Source organism: Crassostrea angulata, chromosome 8, assembly GCF_025612915.1.
Source record: "Crassostrea angulata isolate pt1a10 chromosome 8, ASM2561291v2, whole genome shotgun sequence".
Lineage (NCBI taxonomy): Eukaryota > Metazoa > Mollusca > Bivalvia > Ostreida > Ostreidae > Magallana > Magallana angulata.
In genome coordinates this window covers 30,440,439-30,461,821 of record NC_069118.1, presented here as the reverse complement: position 1 = coordinate 30,461,821, position 21,383 = coordinate 30,440,439, and the positions used below count along the sequence as shown (strand labels likewise).

At 31.4% G+C, this 21,383-nt stretch overlaps 1 protein-coding gene across 3 annotated transcripts; it reads left to right on the top strand.

Moving 5' to 3' along the window:
• Window positions 1-215: 215 nt before the first annotated feature.
• On the top strand, window positions 216-12,180 carry LOC128157912 (protein asteroid homolog 1-like). 3 transcript variants are annotated; one of them, XM_052820572.1, is made up of 6 exons: window positions 3,339-4,311; window positions 8,683-8,746; window positions 8,889-9,026; window positions 9,845-9,967; window positions 10,674-10,791; window positions 11,922-12,180. In XM_052820572.1, exons 1-6 carry the CDS (start codon window positions 3,523-3,525, stop codon window positions 12,160-12,162), a joined length of 1,473 nt encoding a protein of 490 aa, XP_052676532.1. In that variant the 5' UTR covers window positions 3,339-3,522; the 3' UTR covers window positions 12,163-12,180. The 3 variants fall into 3 exon arrangements, with proteins under 3 accessions (XP_052676530.1, XP_052676532.1, XP_052676531.1); XM_052820571.1 differs by lacking the exon at window positions 3,339-4,311 and adding an exon at window positions 7,961-7,993; XM_052820570.1 differs by lacking the exons at window positions 8,683-8,746; window positions 8,889-9,026; window positions 9,845-9,967; window positions 10,674-10,791; window positions 11,922-12,180 and adding an exon at window positions 216-378 and having other exon boundaries at window positions 3,445-6,394.
• The last annotated feature ends 9,203 nt before the right edge of the window (window positions 12,181-21,383 follow it).

The window sequence follows — 21,383 nt, the reverse complement described above, 5'->3', positions numbered from 1 at the left end:
AATCAACTGCGTCATGTCTGCGCAAATAATCAACATGAATTCAGTTTGATGAATGCCTTTCAACAAATTGATTTAATTTGAATTGTATATAAAAAAGGTTCCTAAATTTAAATCATTTGAAACTAAAAAAAATACTGGCCATCAGTTCGCTTTTAAAATTAGTCTACTTTCATTTTAAATATTGTGCATGTATTATAAAAGGGGAAAAACTTGTGGTAGATGTACACAGTTTAAGATGAATCAATATAAAGAACTTTTGTTTCTTGACGACGAATCTAAACAAATGCAGTTCATGTAATCATTAACATAGTTTATAAAACTCGTTGTTTGGTACGTTCATGGTTATTTAGACGGAGATTATTTTTTTCATGTGAGATTGTAAGTATAAGTTTTATTCATAGATCATTCTGTAGAAAATCTTTAGAATTTTTCAAATTAGTTTCTTTAGATAAAAACAGATAGATAAATAAAAGTTATTATAACTGTTTCCTTCTTAAAATTACTTTTCTCGATAACAATATCAGGAATATATTGTTTATAATCTTCACAATGTCAAGGTTTGTATGGAGTTTCGAAATCACAAAGCCTTGACGTTGTGAAGATTATAGTTTATCTTTATGTTGATAAGGTACCTGTTATTGCAGTGTATTTACATGTACCACTGTTGTATACGTAAAACTTTCAGGACTCCAAAGCAAAATATTTTTTTTCTCTGTTTCTACAATTAAAGAATCTTGAGTCACTCAACCATAAATGTGTATGTACTGTAGATTCCTAATTTTACGCAAGTACTTAATTCCGCAATCAGGCGTTTACCATCTAATCGCGACAATATATAAAATCGCGAATTCCAATTTTTTATTAAAGTTTCCTGTTTTTTACAATATATGTTCAAAAATTAAAGCGAGAGTTTAAAATTTGTGAGATGTGCTTCTCGCAGTTTTACGCAGATATTAATTCCTCGCGTTTAAATAGGAATCTAAAATATGTTTTGGTTACCCATTACCCCCGGAGTTCAGTCCGAATGCTATTGCGTTAATCTTTTTGCTCGAATAATCATTATTTGTTTCACAGGAAGACCTTGAAAAAGGTAGTTATGGCCCCAGCCATTTCACAATAATTTAAAAGTGGAGCAGTTCAAAAATTTAAGGGTCCTAACACCTTTATTTCAGAAACTAGTATATGATTACAGTCTGAAAATGCAACTGTCTGAAAAATCGTTTGAAAAAACAAAATAACAACTATTGTTTAAACATACATATTGCATTTATTTTCTAATAAAAAAATTAAAATGAATTTCATTATCAATGAATATGTGAAAATTAAAAGAATCTAAGGAAACCAATGTACAATTTTGTATCTTAACAAAGATGCATAGACGATGTATTTCACTTGTATAGATTTCAAATTCGTGCGTAGTAAATATAGCGATTGAATAGCACTAATCGATAAACAAGACCTTGTCGTCCATCAAAAAAAGAATCAACTGCGTCATGATTGCGCAAATAATCATCATGAATTCAGTTTGATGAATGCATTTAAACATATTTATTTATGTTGAATTACATTGGCCCACACTTCGCCCTTTACAACTAGCTTACATATATTTATATTATTTTGTGAATGTATTGAATAGAGAGAGAGCTACACCAATGGTAGATGAACACAGTTTAAGATGAATCAATATGAAGAACTTTTGTTTCTTGACGACGATGCATCTTAACAAATGCAGTGCATGTAAGCGTGATAATGAAAAAAAAATGAAATTCCGTTGTCAAGAACGCTGATAGTTAGGAGGAAAATAAAGGGGAATTTTTAATTTTTCATCCAAATACGTAAGTTGAACTTTTCCACTATATCTATAGAATCATTTTCGTTTATGTCAAAATTATTTCTTAAAATAAAACTTAATAGATTAATTAAAGTTTTGTTTTTTTGTGAATGTATTCCATAGAAGGTGTCAAAATAACGAAACATGATGAAAGTTTATGATGAATTAATATGAAGAACTTTTAATTTGATTCTTGACGACGTCTCTAAACCAATACAGTGTATGTCATAACATTAGTTGAATAAATCCTTTCAAAGTGCATTGATAATTTATGCAGTTTGATTTTTGAGAAATAACACAGGGTATGAATATACAAGCATTTACATGAATTATATATGTCTCTGTCAAGGCAGTGTCTTGATAAAAGAATACCCCGCGTCATTACTGCACAAACCGTCGTTCTGGGTTGCAGCTCAGTGTTAAAATGAAATTAATAGCAAACATATTACTGAAAAGATCTCACTCATTTGGATTAACAAAACGGTTGACACTTTACAAAATCTGGCAAACGCCACGTCTTTTATTAATATCTGTAATTGAAAATGAAGTTGATTGGTGTTGTATTTAGTTGGCCCGTACTAATTCCGAATTCAATTCAAAGTTTGAGGAATCTTGTATCAAATCCGTTTTAGTTTTGAATCTTTTATACGATTTCTTCGTAGAATATCTTTTTTCTTCTTTTTTGAAAAAAAAGTTTTACCGTCCTATGATTAGATTTTGCGAAATCAATTTGAGGTTGTTATTTAAAAACAAAAATTATCATCAAGTGTGCCATATATTCTTTTTTAAGTTCAAACATTTGAAATTTACTGGAAAGGTCATAATATGATAGCATAAACTCCCGCGTAACAAGCAATAACAAAACATGCTTATCATGGCATTCCCGACAGGAATGTTCAATTTGCAAAGCCTAATTTAATGAATTGTAAAATGCATATATATATATATATATATATATATATATATATATATATATATATATATATATATATATATATATATCTATATATCTATATATCTATCTATCTAATGCTTGAAAAGAAGGAGAAAATAAACAAATTTAAGAAGCACAATCTAAGATAAAAATAAAATTTCTTAACATCTTTTTCTTGGCTTTGATCATGACAAGTGTTTATTGCAAAACCTCCAACTTTCTATTTAAATAAAAGAAAATCATACAAGTCAAAGTTTAAGATGGTTTTGGGAACACATAGCTGGGTTCTGAATAATGAAACTTGTAAATTGATTTATACATTTGAAAAATCAGATAATTAGATTCAAACCTTCATTATTAAAAAATAGTTTTCGTTTATTTATGATGTGAGGTTTTTACAGACAGCAATTCTGAATAAGTGCAGTACATGCACTGATGGCCATTTGCAATGAAAGCCCGTTGTCAAGGAAGTTGATCCTTCTTTGGACAATATTTGTTTCTATGTTTTGAATGCTCTTCTGAAGACAATGATAACCATTATAATATAATTATATGCATATGATTATTTTTTATGTGAAACAGTCGAAGTTCTTACTGCATTCCTTGTTTTGCTTTCCAAAAAAGTACTCGTTGATTATGTTAATGATGTACATTCTGTATTTTTCCATTTCTTTTTCAGAACCCCCGATTGAGACATTTTTATCAGAAATCTACAGTTGTTACAACCTAATATTAGTTCACTTTACGACGGTGAAACATGGGAATTAAAGGATTGACAACGTTCATGAAAAGTAATCCACAGCTTATGAAAGAAATTCGACTGCATGACACAGAGGTAGTCATAGATGGAAATAGTTTGTACCACTTCATCTTTTATAGTAATCAATTGGATTTTCTTCACGGTGGAGATTATGACCAGTACGCATATAAAATAATTAAATTCTTTAACCTTCTCCACTGTTACAACATTCAGCCTTACATTGTGTTTGATGGAGGAAATGATCCAAATGACATGAAATTCCAGACAAGTCATAAAAGGATGAAACAGAGGCTCGAGATGGCTATGCAACTGGCAAAAGGACATAAGGGAGACTGTAAAGTTATGCCTATCCTGGCGTTTGACACTTTTCGAGCAGTTTTGAAAGAAATTATGATTCCGTTTGCAGTTTGTGACTTTGAGGCTGACATAGAAATCGCAAAACTTGCAAATAAGTTGAACTGTCCGGTTTTGTCTGATGATAGTGATTTTTATATCTTTCCTTTAACAGCTGGATTTATACCTTTTGAAAGTGTAAGTTTCACGGAGCAGGAAACCAGAATGGAGAATGATAGTTTGGAAAACTTTCTTTCTGCTCGAAGATATCATGTGAACAATTTTGTACATTTCTTTCCATCTTTAGGTAGAAAAGTCCTCCACTTGATTGCTGCCCTCCTAGGAAATGACTATGTTGACACACAAATATTTAAACCATTTTATTCTTCAATCTGGAGGTATGAAGGCTATACACCGTTTAGTATTCCAATAACTGACAAAAGGACCCTCAAAGTTATTCTGTGGTTACGAGGGTTGAAAACATATGAGGACGGAATTTCAGCAATCACATCAAGAGCGTTAACTTCACAACATCTAGAAACTATCCAATCTGCTCTTAAAAGAACTAAGACGGCATTTACTTTTAATGCATCAGATTCTACTCTGTTTCCACACTTTAAGCAAAATAGCAGTGCAATTGAAAAATCAATACGAGGGCAAAATGGTTCGATGATTCCGGAATGGTATGTTTGTTACCATAGACAAGGAATTCTTCCGCCAAGTTCCTTAGACATAATAACATTGCGAAGAAAATTTTTGATCCCTCAGGTGGAAGACCCAAATTCAGCATCCTCCTATCGGTGTAGTGCAAAACTTAGAGAATATATGTACGGAATATTGCTTTCAGAAGATATAGAAGACAAAGGATTGACAGCAGACATGATTTCAGATGTCGAGGAGTATGATCGAAAAGGGCATACACTTTTGAGTGAAACTGTTTATGCTCTTAGAACTTTGACAGGATATGGCGAACTCCCATATCTTTCAGTAATTCCAAACCTTTCGTCATCTGAAAAAGAAAATATTCTTCGTCGGATAATCGATATGCCGTCTTTTAGCATCGATTATATGACTAAGGACCTAGAACTAGTTCTGGGAATAGTTTTATTTTGGATTAAGAGAGCCAAACCACATGTAACTATTTTCCATTTGCACAGCATACTGGTCTGTTTGATAATGTTGAAATTAAAATGGGTTCTTTTTCATCATGGTACTACTGGATGTAAGAAAAATTTGATAGAAGTTACAGTTCTGGACATGACCGGTGAGTCTCTAAAAGAGGTCTTTTTCAAACTCAATCAATATAGTGCCAAAATTCACCATACCACAGAACACCCGGTTGACTCTAGTGTAATCCATGGATTTGCACAATTCCAGACTTGTCTTATGGGTACTATGCACCTAAACTCTCTTTTGATGTGCCCGTTTCCAAACCCATGCATACATCATCTATTTTCAGGGACATTTCTGTACAATGTTTATTTAGAGCTTAAGAAACAAGAATCTGCTGACTTATTTATACATAAAGTTCTTTTAATGGAATCAAGTCTTGCACAAATACATCAATGCCTTTTTGATGCTGTGATTAATGCTATTGACTCAAACGGAATAGCTGCCGCATCCAGATATTTTGAAGAGTGTACGGATCGTACAGAAAAAAAGAAAAAACACAAAAGAACACAGCGTGTTCAAACAAGTTCCCAGAGTACCGGAAACAGATTTAGCGTTCTTTATATGAGAGAAAGTGACGAAGACTAAGAGCTTATCTGAAGGGGAGTTATATTATTATTTATCTTAAAAAATACATTGCTGGTGCACATACGAATAATATACATGTATGACATGAAGAAAAGTATTATAACAACTGGAATATATTCACTGACGTCTCATTATATTTTGATCATATTCATTTGTTGAGTCTACATATTGTCATGTTATTACATGTACATGGGTTGATTGGTAATTCTCTAAAAGAAGGTACAGATATTCATAAAATACGTTCCTGACATGTTATGCTAAAGTTAAGCTTATTTACACATATTTTCTATAATCACATAGTCGACCAGAATAAATTGAAAAAAAATTGAAAGAAAAGCCCCTCCTACGATAGATGCTGTAGAGCATAGTACACTTGAGATATATTAATGTCACAATTTTATGCTTAACAGTACTTTAATTGAACAAACCCAGAAAACGCATCAGTGATCATGATGATTCGGGTTTGCTTTTCGGGTTGAATGGACTGAATTAATTATTCATCATCCGTCATGATCCTTATTCCATACAATCAGAAAAAGTGTTAAACGAAAATTAAGGATTATGTTGTTTATTTGCTGTAAAATCTATCTGAATATTTCAACAGTTACTTATAGTAATAATTTTATTTCGTTGCCGCAATTTTTATTATTCATTTTTATATAACCTACAATTTATCCTGCTTTTTGTTCTTTGCATGTACAATCTGTTCAATGTCACTACAGATTGGATAATAAACTTGTAGTATGCACATATGTATATTATTCATATCTGAATGTATCTAAACTAGACATGTGAAATAAATAAATATATATATATATATAGCCAATACAAGTATTATTATTGTTTTCTATGACAAACGGAACCTAGCGTTCCAGCCGCGCAATACAGGATCGTTTGAGTGACAGGTTGAATGCATTTAAACAACATTTGAACAACAATTTGAGAGGATCGGAAGGATACATATCGCATTAACATATACATATAATAAGCGCAAACATTGCAATAACTCTCAAACTCTCAAACTGAGATATGCATTCCCATAGTAGGGAATGTATTTTAGGCAGAAAAATTTACTATATTGGAGCTCCACCTCCAACCCGGCCGCTCATTTCTAGTAGAGTTGGTTTCAGAGGTCGTGAGTTCAAGCCCCGGCCGGGGCGGAGATGAGGAGAGGCTAATTTCTCTAGTTTTATTTTTACCGATGTTTCTGTCCGATTTATCTGAAAAATACTGATTTCTTCTCTAAACGTTCTTCTTTCTCTTTGAATAACCATCTTTTAAAAGTTTGGGTATTAATGAGTTTTGAGTTATTGAACAAAATGTGCTGCATAAATGGCTTTTGACAGAGTATACATATTCATGTTGTTTATACACATGAGATACAAAGTCATACATACAAGATATTAAATCTGTAATACCGAGGTTCAAGCAAGTCAAACATCCGAGCCAACAAGTCGTTCTTAAAAGATACCAAGTCGCAAGAACGAGGATACATGTACATGTTGTAATTACGAGTCAAACGACATAAATCAGAACAAGTCGTATATATGAGAGAATTTGTTGCATATAGGGGATCATATTACAATGTATTAAGACTCGGTCGTAACTTCAAAATAGTAGTCGTACAAGCCACATAGACTCAGTCGTATTTAAGAAATAGTTTTCGAATAGTCAAGATATATTTCATATGTACAAGACAATTTCCTTACATTCTTTTCTTTCGTGTCAATTTGTCTTACGAACATTGTACGAGAAATTTAGATATACGAATGACAATAATGTCTTTAAAAGGGCGTAATTCGTACTATAACATAATTATATTAAAAGTCTAAAATTTCGCCATACATGGGGTTCAGTTTTAATTAGTTATAATAATTAAAATGAAATTTCTCATTATTCTATAAATAATATGAAACTCATTTTTTATCATTTAAAAATTTATTTGTTAATGTCAAGTTTTTTGTTTTTTTTTTTTTGCATTACGGATTCCCCAACATTCCGCTGATAAGAGCTAACACTTTTTACTGGGATTATTGAGTTCCGTTGGAGGGATTGGTTGTTATGGGTTACATGCGATGCGTGCATATTTCATACATGCATTGATACTAAACAACTCTTCATACATTTCAGTTTAATAATCTAGAACGCAACATGCATCCTTAAAGCTGTTAACATTATTTTAACTCCATATTTTCATACGCCAAAGCTGGAATTACATACTTCAGCAACTATTAATTAAGGTATAGAAATGACAGCAGAAAATGTAACAGATTTATCGAAGTGTCCCCTTCCAAATTGTTTTTTCCGGTGATGCATGTGTATAAAACGATGGCAACACCGGAATATACCTAGTTCGTGATATCAGGTACAAATTAAGGTGAGTTGAGTTCATTCATATTATTAGTCCCCTACCGGTTTTCACCGGAGGGGACTAAAGCTTTCCTCTGCGTCCGTCTGTCCGTCCGTCCGTCCATCTGTCCGTCCGTCCGTCTGTCTGTCCCACTTCAGTTTTCCACACTTTTTTTCTTTATGCGTTTGAGGAATGATATGAAATTTGCTGAACAGATTCAAAATGTCAAACTACAGATCAAGTTTACACTTTTGTAGCGTCTGGTTGACATATTTTCGAGAAAATAAATTTTTTATATTCCAATTTTTTATTGTTTGGGTTCGATATTCTGCATAACAGTGCATTGTTTTCACAATTTCCACAAACCGGTAGGGGACGTGTATTGCTTATGCAATACTCTCAGAATGCTTGTTTTATGGATGATCGTGGCCATTTTTAGGCCATATGTACCTCCATGTAAACAAGAGTTATGTATAAAGATATAGTAAACTGCTTAAGATTTCAAAGCTAAAATATTCAATTTTTTTTTTACTGAATGTTAGTTTATGGCCAAAAATATCATAAGCCGAAGTTTAAAGCAGAAATCATACTGAGAATGAATTTAGCGTTAATATCGAGATTGTAGTACATTCATGTATGACACATTACGATTATACTAGCTTAATTGAGAATTGGTTGCAATAAACACACTGAAATAATTATTTTCATCTTTGCAGTCTCTAATGGAAAAACGTGGAATTTGTCTTGTCCTTTGCTTGATTGCAGGCGTCACATTTGCAGGTAATTGCATTTAATTTGATTGATCTATGATAGTTTTGAAAAATTAATGTTTAATTTGTCTATAACTGTATAGCAACATTATGTATGCTCAGGGTCAGAGAATAATATTTAAACTCTTGTATATCTCCTTTCCTTTTATCAGTGGAATGGCCGATTGGAACTTACACATTGGTAAAACCAAGGTCTGGTTGTCCGCCTGACTGGCTAGAGGGCTGGACCGACCAAGATAACGAGGACAGCCATAATAGCAACAGTATATCATACGGACACCATTTTGCCGGTACCAGTTTTTAAGTCGTTGCATTTATATTTTTATCATAATATTAATCGCTATCTATTAGATAAAGACTGAGTTCACTAAATGAAAGTTTATCTAATCAGTTCATTAAAACAAACATTAATTGCTGTATGGATCTCTAAGATATTTATACATGTAATATATCGTCAGCATGCATTAGGCGCTATTCCTAATTAAGGCGGATGGATGGTCAACAAATTAATCATCAGATCTGTCTAAAATATAAAGAAATTGTAATTTTAGCTAATAATTATTATTTAGTAAAAAAAATTCAATTATTATTTTTTTTTTAAATTTGGGTATTTTTCCTATATTTTTATATATAGCTCTTTTTTCTAAAGGAGATCAATACAGTCTAGAAATGTCCACGGCCTTTGAACCCTCTTAATATTCCACTTTGACATTTCCGCACCGTTTTATCATAAAAAAATAGGCATCTACCTCGATGTGTCAGACACATACTGGTGATTTCCAGCAACGATATTCATAATGAATAATGAAAATGTTAATATGATGAATTCTAATAATCATACCAAATGATATTTATAGTTCATAAAATGGATTTGAAACTGCATAAATTCTTAGTTTTATTGAGAAATTTGACATGAAACACTTTTTATATATTGTCTGAACAATTATACCCAAATCTTGAGACAAATCAATGACAGTTGTGGTATTTGAAACGTCACTTTGTACCAAACAATTCCCGGTGTCGGTTGCTATGCTATTTACAAAATTCAATACTTTTTTATGTCATGTGGTCTAAAGCATTTAGTAAAATGTAATAAGATACCCCACAGGAAGTTTCGGAAGAAACATGAAGTTCTACTACTGTACAAAAAATCCAAACATTGGCTTGAACGGCGGCTTGTGGCCAGGCGGGAACTACTGTATACTACAGCATGGGGAGTCCTGTCCAGTGGGTATGGTTTGTAAAATCTAAATTGGTTTCAATACACTAAGTTTTTTTATTCTTTCATGGCTAAAATCTATCTAGAATCTCTCTGTATGCATACTGAAAGTCTAAGACGAGTATTGCAATGATATCAGTAATACATTATCTGTAAAATTTAAAAATAGAATTGTCTAAAAATAGGGTTAATCAGTACAAAACTAGCGCAATGTTTTGTGTGCCGTAAATTGCAACTTTTGAACACATTCAAAACTGTAGCTCCCACATCGTCCATCCGATTTTTTTTAAAAACCGGAAGCTGCTGACCTGCAGCTAGTTTCAAATTAATACGTATATGACTATATACCGTTGAATCATTTTTATTCGTGGGGGTCAATGTTCGTGGGTGGCCAAAAATTTACTGGGTTTTGGGGACCTAATCTCGTTGGTAGTGTAATCGGGACAATTTTATTGATTATCATATAACACATACTTGTATATACGTTGGTGGGGACGTAAATTCGTGGGCAAAGGTTACCTACGAAAGCCACGAACATTGGTTCCCCACGAACATTCGATGATTCCACCTTACATGTAGTAGTTACATATATCTGACAGCCGTACTGATCTATAAACACAGGCAAAGTTAGTTGTTCGGTTTGAAATGTTTGGCCGACATTTAACCTTGTACATGTAAGATCATGCTGTAATGAGTTAAGTTGGGTTGATTTTTACAGGATTTCAACCTGGCTCTGTGTATTGGGATGACGAGGATTCTCGCAATGGGAACTCGCACGGAGGAGTATTACCGACGGGTTCCTATGGGAGAAACACCAAGATAAACTACTGCTGCAGGTAAATATATAGCAACGGGTGCCAAAATCATCAAAATCATACCGTTATTTAATGATCTAAGGTATGTGACAGTATATCACATATCTGCTAAATAATTTTGTTTATAAAACTTAAATAAGTATGACATCAATGTATCATGCAAGCACTCGGTTACTGCAAGGTATAGCGCACTTAATATTCGATTTCGCCTACAATATAGCGCTTTTGCAAACATCAGACGTTATCTGTTAATATTAAACAATATTTAATTAAAATATATGCAAAAAAATATGCAAATTACATAATTATCATGTTAAAAGAGTCTTAATTATCTTACACGACATTATTTAACTCTTCAGGTTTTGTTATATAGGGATGAATCGGAAATAAGTAACATGTAGAATGCAATAAAAACCTGAATGCTTTAGCATTTGAACCACTTTAAACAAAAAAAAATCCGATGAAAATTAGGTTAAAAAGACATTGTAGTACACGTTTACGTTGAATTAATTTTGGTTTAAATTGGTCTTCGTACTGAAAATTATATTTCAATTAATGACTTTTCTAACACAGTCATTGAACTAGCCACATATATTAAATAGACATTCCATGTTATGTTATGTGCGTGGCCTAGTGGTAACGATCTTGTTTTTTTTTTATTTTGCGGTCGCTGGATCGATTCAACCAAGTAGTAACATATTTTTTTTCTTTTCACTTAAAGCTGATAAGAATAAAGCATTTAGATTCCATGTGCATGTATCTTATCTGCTGGATTAAAAAAAACTTGTTTAATTTTGAGTATGAGCACGTCCAGTGTAAACAGATCTCTTCTATAACACTATTTACGCTTATATTCAGTACATTTTGATGGAAGGTATCACGAATCAATATACATGTACATGTATTACTGCCTTTATTCACAGAGATCTATGTTTTCATTTTTCGATGCCGATTTCATGAATTTATGACAAATCTTTGGTTACAAACGCTATTATAAAATCGGGATGTAGGTTTCGAAAATCATGTTTCGATAAGTACCGGCGTCTATTTTTAGTAACAGGCACTTTCCGTTCAAGCACGGGTGTAGGCGAAAAATGAGAAAAGGCGCTAATTTATTTATAATGTTGATTTTTATTGTTTATCTCTATTAGGGACGATGGGCAGTACAACACACCAATTGCCTTACCAAATTCTCACCCATTTTATCTGCTGAGATTTACTTCCCCTTGCCAGATGGTAAAAGGGATGTACGTCAGAGAAGAGAGCGTAGATTTTGATGACGAGGACCACAACAATAAAAACTCCGCGACTGGGAAACATCCACTGGGAACAGGGGGAGGCCGGAACCAGCGACTGATGTACTGCTATTATTCTCATTTGCGTGCTAAGTAATAAAATGTTTGTAAGAAGCACTCTCGTTTGGGATTTTTCCTCTTTTACATGCAGGCGAAATAGGAATTTGTCTTTCATGTGTAAGTTTTGACACACGAGAAAACATCATGTACATTTACTTGAATTTGTACTCATTTCTAATGGCCTTGATTTTTATTGGACCTTAAAATACAATTTAAGCCGTTTTGAAGTCTCAGAAAAAGGCACAAGACTTTTAACTCAAATAATGTGTTTTCTCTTTAATTTCACCACGACGCAAATAAAGCGAATTTCCCTCTCGGCACCTCTGTAAAATAAACCCTTCAGAAAACGTGCATAAACTTCATGTCTCAATTTTTGTTGCTATATCCTAAATGAGGGCAATTCCGAAAATGATAAAAAAAAATGTTAATTATAATTACAACATATTTTCGAAATTATCATTGTTTTAAAAATCATTTGCAACATTTTAGGAAATATCCGATTTCATTACAACGTAGTAAAACCTGACTACACTCATCCCCTGCTAGCTAACTCAATAGTATTTTTTATCCCTAAGAGAATAATTTGAGATTTAATTATTTTACACCCGTTAAATGATAGCATCAGTGATACATTTAAACCCAATCTGTATGTTTTATACCTCTTAATCTAAAAATTCTAGGACGAGTTACCAACATAGCGATCTATGCTACGGAATAACAAATTTGCTTTGATTTCCAAGATTACAGTAGAAATGAGTGTCATATTCAGAGGTAAAATATTGTCCCCAAGCCCTTTAATTTGAAATAAATCATGTCAACAGACTTACTTTGTAATAAATGGCTGGTTAGATTATATAAGTCTGACAAAGTCGGTTAGTTAGCGTTCGATAACGTCAATTCATGGCTCAAATAATAATCTAAAAATTCAAGTTTTTGTCTTAGCTAGATATTCATTTGTATACATTTTTGATTATTTTGCCGCCAGAAAGCACTTGATGTTGACAGCCATCATAAAACATTTATCTAATAATATTGTAGCATGCAAATACTGGCTGCTGACATTCACCATTAATATTTTTTTTTATTGATTACAATGCTTTAGAAAAGATTTCTAGTAATAAACTAAACTTTGAGTGACTGTCGACGAGTTATCAGCGAAATACAGAGCTCACAATTATTATAAACATAAAAAGTTACTTTATTAGAAATTTCTTTTCCTATGATTTTATAATGAATGTCAAAAACTGTTGTATTTTCTACATTATTATTTGAAAGCCGGTAAGTACCAGAAAATATTCATCAAATCAATAATGACGTCAAAAAGACACTCTGGACTTACTTCTTTGAACTTGATCCTTAATCAGATTAATCATTACATTTATTATTTTAAAACAAAATTGCGTTCTTTTTGAAAAGGTTACAATTGCAGGTACAATGAAATAAGTTTATATTTGTGCTAATTGTACTAGTATTTACTAGCCGATACATCCAAATGTCCACAAAGGACAGTCAATTGGTTGTTTATGCTGTAGATGTTTAATGTTTTCTTCAGATAGTTATTCTCCAGCAAAATGTTAAATGTAAAAATAAATCTAAATGCATCATGGGTAAGTTTAGTAAAGAAAACCGTTTGATCTTATGACCGTTATTGAAACACAAACCCCCCCCCCCCCCATTTTAGAGGTCAATTTAGTTGTTTAAATGTATATATTCCATGTTCCATGGAATATTTAAAAAGGGCTTCTTTTTGTAACTTCTAAAAGTAAAACTATCCAGCTTTTCTTAAGAAAGCCAACAAATATTGATAAATTGTTTTTTAAAAAAACTATTCAGAAATTTAGAGAAAAGAAGTTGCAAACTTTTAACTTCTCTGCTGTATGTCATGTTGGTGCTTACTATCATTAGTGATTCAAATAATTACTGATTTCTTTTCACAATCATTCTAGATGCATTAACGTTAAAAAGGTACGAGACAACTATCGATAGTGATGTGTATAAAAGTACATTGTAATCAAAAGACCTTCACCTCTCTATAATTTTATCATTCATTATAATATTTTACCAAAATAAAACCCAACTAGTTTAAAACTTTGGAAAGTTAAAAAAAATAAAAACCCCGAGCGCGATTCCAACTTATGACTTACGGTTTCTAAATGAACGCTTTAACCCATTGCGCTACGCTTTTAGGTAACACTTTGGAGGAATGTTCTTAAAGTAAACTCAGTTTTATTGTTTTCTTCGATAGGAAGTACGTCACAATATGGAGATGTCCCATTTCACCGCAAGAACAAATTTAGAAATGATTCTTATAGTGATGTGTGAAAACAGAAACTGTCAGAAAAAAATCTAATTCTAAAAAGAAAGTAGAATATTCCTTATGTAGTGTCACCGTTTCATTTCAAAAAATGAAATATGCCCCTTATAATTATGTAGCTCATATATTAACGTTAAATCATTTTCTAATTATTTTGTTTTGTCATGGTTTGTTGTCAAGTTCAGATTGTTATGAAGATCAATGTGATGAGTAAAATTTGTTCTAAAAACAGAAAGTATTTATGGAATAAATTTTTATTAACATAACATTAATTATTGTTACTTGATTAATTCGAAATTAATTTGAAATTAAGTTCGAACCAAAGTTGACTTACAGCAAAACAGAGTAAATTCAGACAAAATTTTTCAAAATTTGTTTTCTGCTAAATCGTTTTGGCAGCATTACTGTTTTTATTAAATGTTAAGATTTTTTTTTGTTAGTAATATATTGCACAGTTTTCTGTTCGGTTTTTTTACTATTCATTAAGATAATTGTATGACAGGCAATCCAAAAATATTGAAAAGAATGATTAATGATGATAAAAGATATTATACCTTAAATTTTCCTTATCATTGCCTTCATATATATTTTATGCGAGCCGAATATCAAGGTCAATGTACATGAAAGTAGTTTAATATTGTAAATGTATACATTCTATATCCTATTATCTTCTTTCAGTATTATCCTCATTCAATTTGTTGATTAAGTGAATCCGAAAATAGGTAGGGATTTGTAACTTAGTGGAGGATAGTCGGTCTGCAATAGATTGAAAAGATGTCACTAAAACTTAATGTTGTATCTATGAAATTCCATTGCAATTCGGATTTTTAAAAAAAATTTATTAGTTGTTTATTTGTAATATTTTACATCTATACTATGGTAGACAACTCGTACACAGTTTGTGTACAGTCAGTTCAAGCATATCCTTTGTTTAAATCAAAATTGTATGTTTCAAGAAGAAAATCCACATCATAATGTAAAATTTTAAGGGGATTTTTTGTTCAATAGCTAGGTCATTGACATACTTGTCGAAAGTGAAATATAAAACCTCAATAAAAAGTCAATAACATACAATAAATGGATTTTCATTATCACCAATTTATTTCTTTCTGCGTAAACGACAATTTTAAAGCATTTACTTGAATTTTGTATTCATACCCTATCACATTTTAATAAATCTGTGATCAAAACCTCAAAGTATTGAAATGGTGATTCTATTAATCGTTCATTAAAATTGTGATATGAACAAGCAGATATGCAAGTACTTTGACTGATTTATAAAAATATTACTATTACATATGTATTAGAAATATTGATATAAATGTGTGTATACAAGTAAATTATATACGATCAATTTTCATACCAGAAAATTGAATTTACACACAAAGGTCAAAATACTAAACAAGAGAAAGAAGTAATTCATATATTTCAAAGTTTCTCTTGCTAGATAAGAAAGAAACCACAGATTTAAATATTTTATTGAAGAAATCCTAATTATGCTTTATAAAAAGAATTAAAGATTTTTAGTTATAATCAAACATTGCATTGTGATCATCCTTTAGAATTAAATAAAATATGAAAAAAGAATGATAGAACAGAAACATTAACCATTTCGGAATTTTTAAGAATTACAAAAGAGGTAAAAACATCCCCAACATACCAATACGCTACTATTAATATTGAGCTAATTTTCTCATGCAAACATAAATGAGAACGGCTTAAAAAGTTATCGCATACTATCATAAATCAAAAATCATAAACAAAAAGTTGAAGAATGTTATATATAAAGTGAGAGAGAAACAAAATTGATTCAAAACACATTCCATACATTAACACTTTTTAATCGATATCGTCCTATAGGATTATCTTTGGATGTTCTCTTTATCTATTTCAATAAAAAGACAATACCATCTGTAAGTTGACGTCTTTAATAAAATAATAAAAAACACTTTACAACTCATATTTTTTTTAAAGTATGTAACTATTTATAATTAAAACGAAACTTCAGAAATGTTTATTATATTGACGAAAAATGCAGAGTCATTATGTATGATATAGTAAATCATACAAAGCAGTATGTCCTAATATCTTTACTATTATGACGTCATAATTGAATTTCCCGTACTTTACGTCTATAAAGGAATTATGTATAAGAATTAAATAATTTCTTGGCATTTTATGCTAAATCACGGGAAAAGTAATCCTGATACCTGTATTGAATTTGACAACATTTTAAAGAGGAGGTCAATAGTTTGTTTAATTCCATTTTTGGAGAGGCTGTAGGCATTCTAGATATATTTCTTTAGTCAAAAATGAATAAAACTCCGAAAATTGTTATTTATTTCCTTCATATTTCATAGACAATGACAGTTTAAAACACGATTTTATGTTGTGTTTACCAAATATTTAAGCCCCGGTATAGTCTATAAAACAAAGCTATTGTTATGAATAAGTATTAAAAGAATTTATATCTAAAATTCTGTAAACCTGAAGGCATCTTTCATTTACTAAATCTTGACCTTAAAGAGGCCGACTTTAGTTTTCATTGCGCATGTTTTCTTTTTCGCTGTATGGGAGCGTTAATAATGTGCTTTTATGACGTTTAATAAAATGAAGCGTGAGATGACTGAAAAGAAAAAGTATAATGAATCCTTTATACCAATCTACATTTATAATGCTCCAAATTTATAGCGAAGTTTGGTGCGTTTCAATTTATTGAGATTAACCCAGTAAAATCTAGACAGTAGAATTTAGCATATTACAAAACATGGAAAAAGATATTACATATCACATATAACAATTTGGGGAAAATTCCTATTGCAGTATTTCTTTTATTAAATATTCTTCAAATTGCGCAAAATGAAAATTTTCTATATATTTCTATCGTAAACGTACCTTATTTTTTGGATAGCCCCTAAAAAGAACCAGATGGTCGATTTTCTAGAAACTTCATAAATAAACTAAAGCTGGTGTAAGTTGCTTACGGTTTAACAATAAATAGTTGTGCTAATGTAGTCTGTAATTACTGCAAAAGAACCTAAATCGGACTTCTTAATTTATCAAAGTTTGATTTGGAAACGTTTACAAAGCGTGAAGCTTTTCCTTGCTTTTTAACAAGAGTTATCGTTCCTGATACAATTTTATCAAAGCAAAGGGTGCGTTTTTGTATGTTTGATTAGCAATGCAATATCTCATGGTCATGTCTGTTATCAATGTTGTTGATTTTATCAACCTTTTCCCCAAAACTGAAAAACAAACCAACACCATCAACCCACTGCGCTTGTTTCTATTTGCAACAGAAGTAGTTAAACAAGAAATACATTGACATATTATTATTTATTGAAAATATAATTTAATTCAAACTATGTCTATGCCAGTTTGTAATAGGGAAAGATATACTTAAGCAATTTATATGTACAAGAACTAGTTTTTCGGACGGCAACTGAGGTGCATTCAGAGCTTGCATAACATGTCATCTTGCAAAAGACTGGAATATTTTCAAACCTCAACAAATGTATATTTCAATATAGCAGCAACAAACGTTAGCAACTTGACGGAATGAATATTATTGATGCATAGATGCATTGCGGACAGATTTTATTGTATAGCCTATTCTTTTATTTCTTCAAATTTGAATTGAAAGTTTTTCATATATACACCCACATTTTGATTTATAAATTTTCATAGTTCTTACCTTCATATCTGTTTTTGGCAAACTGGAATCTATATCTCTCCTGCAGGCACATATTTGAATGTATAACATACACACCAAAAGAAATGTCGAATACTTCATCTGTAATATTTTTGTTTGTGTGAGATTCCTCTTATCAGCATATAGTACCGATCAGACCCAGCCTAACATCAGAGTAAACCCAAACTAAACTTTGGGTTTACTCGTGGGGTTTACCTGGGTTTTACTTTTTGAAAAAAAGGGTCCACTCGGGATTTACTTTGGGTTTACTCTGGAATTGCTTTTGAGATCACCTTTACGCACTGACGTGTGATGCAGACCCGTCCTAGCATCTTACTGCCTGTAATTTTGCCCCTTGTATATTCCAAATACACATGTACCGTCTGCTTGCAGGAGTTTTGTTCTGGTCGGGTTTAACTCTCTGTGTCCACTCTGTGTTTACTTTGGGTTTACTCTGAGTCCAAGTAAACCCAGAGTAAACCCAGAAAGTAAACCCAAGGTTTAGTTGGGGTTTACTTTCTGTTAGGTTGGATCTGATCGGTACTGTTTCCCACATTCATAATATGATTATGAAAGCAAGTATTGATAAGTTGCTTAGAACTTGTTGGTCAACAGGTCAACATGGGTACAGTATCCCGTTTAAAATTATATCATTATATATAAAAAATCAATCTTAAGTTTCGAGTTAAGTAGGTCAACTCAATTTGAAATAATAATAGACGACCCAAACTCTCATTAAGCCACAACGAAAACTATGTCTTTAATGTTTTTTTTTACCAAACAAAACCCACTTAGGTTGTTATATGATAACATCATATTTTTATTATGTGTAATATATATATATATATATATATATATATATATATATATATATATATATATATATATATATATATATATATATATATATATATATAGAAACGATATAGAAAAAGTTTTTCAGTAGACGATAACACAATAATAGAATTTGAAATCCACTGAAGAGCCGATCAGGCGAAAGCGCTCTGGATTAAATTTGACAGGAATGGATTATTGAGTTATCGTCTACTGAAAACCTTTATATATATTTATATATATATATATATATATATATATATATATATATATATATATATATATATATATATATATATATATATATATATATATATATATATATATATATATATATGATTTGAAAGCTTGAAATTTAGTTTATCCGTTTACTGAACTACTTTCCAATTGCGAGGCTACTATTGACTTGTTCCTAGAATGCACAATCATTGAAACATGTCATATTCATGACGTCACAATGACCAATGAATTAGTTTTTGGTAAGTTTATTTCAATAAAATGTAAATATATCTTCTTAATAGCAAAGAAATTCCTACTATGATGTGAAGGTAATATAAACAAAACAATGCATGTATCAGATGAACGTCTTTTTTGAGGCGATACCGCAGATGGCAGGGGTAAATCAAAAAGTAATGTCTACCAATGCTTTTCGTGGATGCATATTTAGAATCATTATATCATTGTTGATATCGAATCATTGAACATTGAAAATACGCTTAAATGAATGCACGTTCTTCCATTTTTTAACGTTATCTGATCATAAACATCCAATTTTTATCCACACACAGCGCACCTATTTTCTGATCGAATGTAATTTTATATATCATTTTTACAAAACATAGCTACAATCAACAGTTTGCAAGTAATCCTAGTGTAAATTGCATCCTGCTTTTTTTAAAGTAGTTATTAGTCAAGCATAAACAAATTAAGTATCGTTAAACTTAAGCCTTTTAACTTAAATCTTTCAAGCATAGCCATGTAGCAAAGTTTGTAAAATTAAAAATGAATGATCAGGGTTTAACTAATTAAGTCGGGTTAAGCATGGATTTAGCTTTACCACTGAAATGATCATAGTCCATGCATCTTTTAAAGATGTGACTGATTGGTATCATTTTCTAAAATGGCCGAAAGTTTAAATGATTTGCTCTAAGATCCTAGTACGTTGTTTCAAGTTTCAAAATTTCTATACAAATAGTATTCACATTTGCTTAGATCTCATTTTTATTGCATTTTAAAGTAAATACTGACCAGCGCTTGAGTCAAATTTACTTCCTATCATCGCTTTTTGTTATTGTGATTTGTTGTCAATTAATGAAATTAAATAGGTACTAGACTTTGACCCGTGCGTGCACGGGTTGGCATATAACATATGATATGGGACATTTAAGAAATAGATACATCGACACGCCGTATTGTTGACATTTACTTAACCTTTATTTAACCTTTATTTAAGCCTACAATAATGCTATCAAATTCACTACACACTGCTTAGTTAGAAAAACCTGACTGAAAAATCTCGGGACGGTCCTTCACCACAGTTAAAACGCCTCCGATATGTACACCCGTATTAATGTAGCAAACAATTGCAGAATCGCTCCGGAACGATTTTTGAGAAAATTAATGAAGCTGCATTGTAAATAACAGTCAAATTATTCACAAAAAAACATTTTTAGGCTGTAAATATCTTTCATCTAAAAATTTAATTCATACTAATGAAGAATTCAACTTTTTTTCACCAACTTTTTCCCTCGCTTTGAATTTACACACCATGTTGACATTCGGAACTCTCGGGATTTTTCATATATAATGCTCAGAGTTAGAGCTATCGCAACTTCTCGGGTCTTTCCGGCAAGCTCGGAAAAACACCTCGAATGTATTAACATCACCGGATGTTAGAATTTATACAAAATTGAGTCGCTTCCATTTGAAATAAGTATCGGCTAGACAGTCTTGTATGTCGTTTCTGTGTTACATTTCAGTGTATATCGTAAACTTTAATGAAGTATAGCTCACATCTCAACAGATCGAAGAATTTGTTGTATTTATATCAAGTTTTATAAAAAGGGGAGTTGTCATGGACGCCTTGGTAATACATTCGAAGTGTTTTTCCGAGCCCGTCGGTAAGGCCCGAGAAGTTGCAATTGTGACTTAGAGTTATCTCCCGTATTTCCTTTAATGAATATATGACAAATTTTCAATGAAAATTTACACGTATTTGTAATATCGTTTCTGATTTTATCCATACAAATGTCATATTTTGGAAACATAAACTAAAGAGCCTCCCATGATTTAGCGTGAATGTAATGCGCATGCGCAAGATTGTAAAATCCAAAAAATTCAGATGATTTCTGATTTTTTAAAGGAATTTTCTTTGATTATTAATTAGCAAAGCTTGATTGAGAAAAAAATAAAAACAAAT

What these genes read in the sequence shown, in the direction of transcription:
- LOC128157912 (XM_052820570.1), top strand. Translation starts at nt 3,523, where the DNA reads ATGGGAATTAAAGGATTGACAACGTTCATGAAAAGTAATCCACAGCTT.